Source organism: Sinocyclocheilus rhinocerous, unplaced genomic scaffold, assembly GCF_001515625.1.
Source record: "Sinocyclocheilus rhinocerous isolate Xijiao unplaced genomic scaffold, SAMN03320098_v1.1 scaffold2589, whole genome shotgun sequence".
Taxonomy (NCBI): Eukaryota; Metazoa; Chordata; class Actinopteri; order Cypriniformes; family Cyprinidae; genus Sinocyclocheilus; species Sinocyclocheilus rhinocerous.
Genome location: NW_015658508.1, coordinates 340,256 through 348,559, shown reverse-complemented (window position 1 = coordinate 348,559; position 8,304 = coordinate 340,256). Strand labels below are relative to the sequence as shown.

The following is an 8,304-nucleotide window of genomic DNA, read 5'->3' as shown; positions in this document are numbered from 1 at the left end:
TATATATATATATATATATATATATGATTGCAGGACACAAATAAAAATGTATGATGTCAGCTTTGACTTACATTTGGTGACCACGCCTTCCAGGTGAATGATATTAGGATGGTCAAACTGGCCAATCACGCTGGCCTCACTCAGGAAGTCCAGCCTCTGCTGCTCGGTAAACCCCGCCTTCAGCGTCTTGATGGCCACACAGATTTCTCGCTTTCCAGGAAGCTTCAGACGGCCGCTGCACACCTCGCCAAACTCACCTACAGAGACAGGAAGTGACTTTTACATGCATCTATCATCAATAAATGACTTTATTGCTAACAATGCAAAAGGGCCGTTAACGCACCGATGCCGATCACCTTCTCGATCTTGATACAGGAGGTATTGATCTCCTTAGCAAACTCCCTGATGGCCTGGTTGGGGTCTTCGTAGGTGAAAGGGTCCACATATATTCTCACCCCTGCCAGCACATTAACGGAAGGTTCGAGAATGGAAAATTTTCATTTTTTGTTCCAGCTAGAGTAATGAAAGGTGTTTTCTTACCTGGCTGCAGGTTTTTCTCCTCTGCCTGTTTAGTTTTGCTGTATTTGCTCCTCCTGATATTAAAACATTCGCAAATTTTCAGCATTTATACTTTTATTTATCTATCACAGTAGTATTTTACAATTGTTTATACACTATAATTGTACTTTTGAATACTTCAATACTTTTGGTTATTTTGATTATTTTGATAAGTGCATTAAAGCTGACACATAGAAGTTAAATTCTTCATTCTTATTTTGACTGTGCATGCTGTGCATGATGAAAAGTATTTATTGATATTTGTGATCTCAGCATCATGAAATTAGGTAGTATTAGGCCTTTTATGCAAATCAGCAGAATTTTTTTCAAGATGCAGAGCAGTGTAATACATACATATATGAACAATTTATTATAAACTCTTTTATATTTAAAAATAAATAAATAAAACATTTATTTTTTAAAATAAACATTTTTTAAAATAAAAAACGTGTCATTTCACATTTTACACATACACACAAGCATCATTTTTTTTACTATAATCATATTATATTTTAATTGTTCAGAACTTTATAGTTAAAGTTCTATTAATTTTGTTATGTGTTTTTGCCTTTTTTTAATTAGTTTTTGTTTTTAAATATTTCTATTTAGCTTTATTTTTATTGCAGTTGTATTCATTTTAGTGCTTCAACTTCTTTCATCTAAAATGTATTATTTCATTTTATTGCAGCTTTATTTCAGAAAACTATTTTTATTTGTAGTTTTAGTTTCTGTTAACAATATCAACACTGGTCTGTCATCATGGAAAAAATACTGGATGTTCTGTCACCTTTTGGTGATGATGAAGGTAATGATGAGGATGAGGAGGAGAACAACAACACATCCGGCCACCAACAGCAGCAGCACAGCAGAGCTCATGACTCCTCCAACAACAGGAGCTGCGACTGAGAGAGACAATTACATTTATTATCTTATTCATGCAGTGTATTTTTAGAGCATATTGTGCGTCCCAATTCGCGTACTTATGCACTATTCTATGCTGTTTTGTAGTATAAATAGTGTGAGTAGTTCGCTCACACTGAAAATTCTAAAAGAAAAGGTGCACTTAAAAAACCCGGATGATGCATTTAAATAATCGAAAAAACAAAGTGTGGAATGTTGGACACTTCGTGCACTCATAATTTAATTACATAGCGGAGAGGGAGGAGCTATCAGACTCTAAAGTTGAATGACAAAATAACCTTATATAATTCATACACTTAGTACATAGCGCATAAGTACACAGTGTATAAGTGTACAGTGTATTGTGTGTCATTTGGGACGCAACATGTTTTTTTATATTAGGTAATCTTTATATTTTTTGAGTATATGAAGCTGATTCTAGATAATTCTAGATCATTCTGAACCCTACACTCACCGGTGTTGGTGCTGAACTCAAATGGGGCGCTGAACTCCCCGTATCCCGCGGCGGTGCGAGCGCGCACGTGAAACACGTAGGAGGTCAGCGGAGTCAGGTCTTTAATATCAGTGCTACGAGACGTCGTCTTTACGATGCGATAACTCCTCTCATTCTGATCCTGAGATTCATAAAGAGAGAGAGACAGAGAACGGAAGACAAGAGGAAGGTAAGAAGTCAAAGGGCACATTAGGGGGCTATTTTAACTCTAATAAAAACCTCACTTCCTGTTTATCCAGACAGCGAATGTCCACAAGGATTGCTGTAGTGTGTACATTCAGTGTGTTTGAACAATAGCTTCTTAAAGGAACAGTGGACCCAAAATGTTATGCCTTTAAAATATGACAAATAAAAGCAAGAACATTCACCTTCTCATAGTATTTAACCTCATACTCCAGTATGACGCCGTTGGGTTTGTCGGGTTCATCCCAGAACAGAGAGAGTGTGTCGCGTGTGATGTCCTTACTCTGAACCATCATGACTGTGGAGGGAGCTGAGGACAGACAGAAAGAGTTAATATATTTATAAAAGGTTTATGCTTACTAAATTGTACTTTTGTCAGGTTTTCCTGACACATCTGTCTTTCTTTTATCACATCACAGACAAACAGAGAGGGAAAGGATAAACCCGGAGGACAAGGAGAGCTTTTTCTTCTTCTAAACTGTGGATTTGGAGTTAAGACCGCTATTGTCTGTTTGTTTTTTTTTCCCCCAAAGCTGTTTTTGTTGAGGGTGAGAAAGTCAAACAGACTCAGAATCAGACACAACAGAGATCTGCGTCGTCTTCTCCGCTTTTCCAAAGACACATCGCACAGAGTCGAAAACACAATAAACAAAAATAGAAAAACAGCACAAGAAAGTGAAAACGGATCTGGAAGATGGCAAAGATCTTTATGTATTAGCTTCCTCTACCAAACAGAACAACTCTACATATTAAAACTACAGAAAGCTCAGCATATTTCCACAGAATTCAAACACTGTTTTTAGCAAAGTCCTACACATTGTCTTGTGTATTTTGGCTAATTAGTGGTGTTTGTCAAGTCAAGCATCACTATTACAATTGCTCATACTTGACATTGAACAAACGTCAAATTCTAAAGCCACGATGTTTCAGACAACGTAGAGTTTTGGCATCATTTTCACATGTAAATGGTGTTATAGGTGACTGAAAGCTGAAAATTTGAAGTGTTAAACAAACAAACAAAAAATATTGTGCACAGAAACCACATAGCAACACCCTAAAAACCACATGGCAACACCCTGACAACCACCAACAACACGCTGACATCATAGCGGTGAGTTTTAAATGGTCACTCATATTTTCTTCAAAAAATGTAATGCATGAGGATGCTGTCAGCTAGCAAAAAAGTTAACTATTAGTTCTGTTTAACATATTTTACCATTGTAACAGTAGTTTTAGTTTCCGTTAACAATATCAACACTGGTCTGTCATCATGGAAAAAATACTGGATGTTCTGTCACCTTTTGGTGATGATGAAGGTAATGATGAGGATGAGGAGGAGAACAACAACACATCCGGCCACCAACAGCAGCAGCACAGCAGAGCTCATGACTCCTCCAACAACAGGAGCTGCGACTGAGAGAGACAATTACATTTATTATCTTATTCATGCAGTGTATTTTTAGAGCATATTGTGCGTCCCAATTCGCGTACTTATGCACTATTCTATGCTGTTTTGTAGTATAAATAGTGTGAGTAGTTCGCTCACACTGAAAATTCTAAAAGAAAAGGTGCACTTAAAAAACCCGGATGATGCATTTAAATAATCGAAAAAACAAAGTGTGGAATGTTGGACACTTCGTGCACTCATAATTTAATTACATAGCGGAGAGGGAGGAGCTATCAGACTCTAAAGTTGAATGACAAAATAACCTTATATAATTCATACACTTAGTACATAGCGCATAAGTACACAGTGTATAAGTGTACAGTGTATTGTGTGTCATTTGGGACGCAACATGTTTTTTTATATTAAGTAATCTTTATATTTTTTGAGTATATGAAGCTGATTCTAGATCATTCTGAACCCTACTCCACCGGCCTCGCTCCGTTCCCACGGCTCTCGGCCCCGCCCCCACTCGTCACAACCATATCTAGTAGGGCTGCACGATTTAGAGAAAAAAAATCTAATAAAAAAAACTGATTATAATTTAAAATATGTTACAAAGTTTGTTTGTAGGGTTGCAAAATTTGGCCAAATACTGTGTGATTATATATCAATATGACTATAAAATATTAATATTAAGAAGAAGAACTAAAATATTAAACAATAACAAGAATTATTACTATTATTTCACTGTAAAATTAAAAAAATATATTTTAATTAAGTATTGAAGAAAAATAATAATATAATATAATACAATGAATTTTATTTTAAAATTAAAGTAAAAATTACAATACTAATATTTATGGCTGTTTTCATTTTTTCATTTTCAAACATTAAACTATTGAGCTTTTATTTTGACACAAAACTGCAGGGAACCCATAAAGTATCTCTTTTGTTGACAACAGGCACTTTATTAAAAAAATAATATATTTTTTAAAGAATAACTTTTAACACCCTGTTATAATACTAATATTTATGGCTGTCTTCATTTCTTAATTTACAAACATTAAATTATTGAGCTTTTATTTTGAAAGAAAACCGCATGGAACCCTTAAAGCTCCTCTTTTGATGTCAACAGCAGCCGGTTTAAGTGATTCTCATTACAAGTTTGGGAAGACAGTTGGTGCATGTTGCATTTACAAATGCACGTTATAAGAGACCCAAACTAAAAGCAGATGTGGAGCAGAGCAGCTACTGTGAATTGAGCCGCTTTGAGATGCTGAACACCCTGGATCATGAGCTGCTCGTGTGTAAATGAACACAGTGCTGTGCTTCACTTTGAAACATGCAGCGCATATATTTAATTAAATCGCCACCTTTGCAATAAGCCATTTTGCAATTTCAGGTTTTATTTAGATTAACTGTGAAGCAATTATATATATAGATAAATTCTTCCCCACAATCAGCACAGAAAACGTTTATTGTTGGCCTATCTACAAGAGTCCCAAATTCAAATGCTTAAGCTAGAGTTTCATCTCTGTGCATTAGCGAGTGTGTGTGTGATTCTGTTAAACAATTCGATCCCCCGCCAGCTGTAGCAGCAGCTCGACAGCGGCCCTCTCCCATCTCACAGATCAGTCTTCTTCTGCCAGGCCCGACAGACTAAACGTGATTTAGGGTTGTCCCTCGGGGGGATGCTGAGACGACCCCCTCCAGCCAAAAACACAGGGGTCACCGGCCCCCCTTCACCCACCTAACACACTCATCTCTAACACACATCCATCATGCCGTCTGCTCTGACAGATATGCGCTGTAATGGAGTTGCGGGTGTGTGCGTGTCTGGCTGAGATAACTTAAAGGAAAGATGAGAATCTGCACTCGTTCATCTTAAACACTCAGGCACGTTAAGATTTTGTAAAACTGATTTAGGAACGTCATGTTATACGGTTCATTTAACACCTTTAGTGCATGCTGGGATATGCTGCACTTCACACGTGGCGTAAAGTTTTGTGGCATCCCTGTGAACTGTGACTGCATATGTGAAAAATGATAATAAATATTACAAACCGAATTCTAAGAATATTCAAAATCCATAAAACTGATAGTTATGACTAATGGCTACTACAAATTCAGCTTTGCCATCACTGGAATAAAGGACATTTTATATACATACATACATACATATATATACATACATACATACATATATAATGTATGTTTACATAAATTATTTTTAATAATATTGTTTTATGTGGTATATAAAAGTTCAAATACTCAGCAGACAAGCGATACGTGGATTTATTGCTCAAATACATATTTGATCTATTAAATAATAATTTATATTGATTAGACTTAAAAATAGGTGTTTTTGATAGCAAAGGTTAATTTAAAATAAATGCAAAAATGTAATTTAGCATTTTAATTGAATTTTAATTTAGCATTTTTATTTGCATATCCTTTCAAAAAGTCTCATTATGATGCTGCATCAGTTAGAAAACCATAATCATCTATAATACAAAGGAATTGTTTGCTTTTATTATTAGAGGCGTATACATGATTTTAAAGATAAACATTGGTGTCATATTTCTGTTCCTAACAATTACTAAAAAGCAACGGCGTGTTACAGTAATTTTTACCATGGTTCAGGAGGTTTTATGTACTCCACAAGCACTTCTCTTTACTTCTGAAACTTTTAAGATGCCTTTATCTGAATTTCAATTTAACTTTGACAGCATGCATATATTGTGTTTTGTCTTATGAGTACTAAACATTGTGTCAGCAGCATCTACGTTAAGACGTATATGTTAATTATTCTAAATATACACTCACGACCGCCCAGCGCACGACTAAGAAGGACACATGTATTCAGGTTCTCTGTTCTATAGCCAAAGGCACGCCAATGCATGGTAAAACCCCACCCTCCACCCTCCACCCTAAACTCCACACTCCGATCCCTCAGGCTGATTTACAGGCTTGGCTTGTCACAGAAAGTTCCGGATCTCCAGCTAACGCTCCATTCCGACGGAAACCCAAGACACCATCAAGAGCACAGACCGTGTATCACACGTCCGCAATTACACACACACACGGCCATGAATCAAAATAGTGTTCTGACGCTCTACATGTGTGTGACTGTGTTTGTAATGGAGCAGAAAGGTCATACAGAAGTTCTCCATAGGTGATTATGTGAGTGAAATTGAACCTCGTGAAATGTTTTCATTGAGGATTAGGTGAGAAATATAGTACGCTACCAGTCAAAAGTTCAGAATAATTAAGACTTTTTTATGATTTTGAAGTCTCTTATGCTCACCAATGCTGCATTTATTTGATCAAAAATACAGTAAACAGTAATATTGTGAAATATTATCACAATTTAAATAAATGTTTTCTAATTGAATTTTAAAATAGAAGTTATTACTGTGATCAAATCTGAATTTTCAGCATCATTACTCCAGTCTTCAGCGTCCATGATCCTTCAGAAATCAATCTAATATGCTGATTTGCTGCTCAATTATGATCAGTTATTACAGGTGCTCAATTATCAATAATGGTTCTTATTATTATCAATGTTAAAAACATTTTTGCTGCTTAATAGTTTTTCAGGATTCTCTGAACTTTCATAAGAACCTCATTTATTGGAAATAAAAATTGTATAAACATTATAAATGTCTTTACTGTCACTTGTGCTCAGTTGATTGCATTGCTGAATAAAAGTATTAATCTCTTTTTTTAATATTTTAAATCTCGAATTCCTGTTGTTAATGATAATAATTAATAATAAGAAATGTTTCTTGAGCAGCAAATCAGCATAATAGAATGATTTCTGAAGGATCATGTGACACTGAAGACTGGAGTAATGATGCTGAAAATTCAGCTGTGCATCACAGGAATAAATTACCTTTTAAAATACATATTGCAATAGAACAGTTATATTAAATTGTATTAATATTTCACAATATTACAGTTTTTACTATATTTTTTTTTTACCAAATAAATGCAGCCCTGGTGAGCATATGAGACTTCTTTCACAAACATTTAAAAAATGTTAATTATTAACTTTTGACTGGTAGCATGCTATATTTCTCATCTAATCCTCAGTGAAAACATTTAGTGAGGATCAGTTTCACTTGCCTTATTATATGCAAACACGGTTAAATTTGAGCATGTTTGGACACACACACACACACACACACACTCTCACCGGCCTGGTTGGTGGTGAGCGTGACGGACACGGCCTGCTCCAGACTGGGGCTGTGTTTGGACACCCCGTTGACGGCCCAGATCTGGAAGGTGTAGTTGGTGTGCGCCTGCAGCTGGTGAACGGACACCCGCGTGGAGCGCAGACTCAGCCGCTGCGGAGAGTATCGCACGTCGTCTCCACACGGCATGCATCTCTGCGTGTCTCGCACACACTGCTTACACACAACGTTGTAGGTGAGATCCTGACGGCCTCCGGAGGAGAGAGGTGCACTCCATTCCAGCAGCACCGACGTCTCGTTGACATTAGATATCAGATTGTGAGGAGCGGATGGAGGACCTGCGATAAATACAGAGAGAAAGAGAGCAAGAACTTTAAGTGCATAACCTTTACATAAAAACAGCCTGCTAATTCTTAATGGAAAATGTGATTATATTTAAATAACAATGTTGCAATGAGGGGAAATTGAATTACATTTTAATGTTAATATTAATATATTTTTTTTATTATTATTAATAATATTATCTCCTAATTTTATTATGAATTTATATGGGCACAAAACAAAAG

General features: G+C 36.0%; 1 protein-coding gene across 1 annotated transcript in view; it reads right to left on the bottom strand.

Moving 5' to 3' along the window:
• Nucleotides 1-8,304, bottom strand: part of epha4l (eph receptor A4, like) — a 51,185-nt gene that overhangs the window by 11,113 nt on the left and 31,768 nt on the right. The window contains exons 5-11 of the mRNA XM_016530542.1: nucleotides 7,741-8,076; nucleotides 2,341-2,465; nucleotides 1,934-2,093; nucleotides 1,346-1,460; nucleotides 541-593; nucleotides 344-457; nucleotides 72-257 (exon numbers count right to left, since the gene is read on the bottom strand). Of these exons, the coding sequence (XP_016386028.1) occupies nucleotides 72-257; nucleotides 344-457; nucleotides 541-593; nucleotides 1,346-1,460; nucleotides 1,934-2,093; nucleotides 2,341-2,465; nucleotides 7,741-8,076 (1,089 nt within the window). The remainder of the gene's footprint in view (nucleotides 1-71; nucleotides 258-343; nucleotides 458-540; nucleotides 594-1,345; nucleotides 1,461-1,933; nucleotides 2,094-2,340; nucleotides 2,466-7,740; nucleotides 8,077-8,304) is intronic.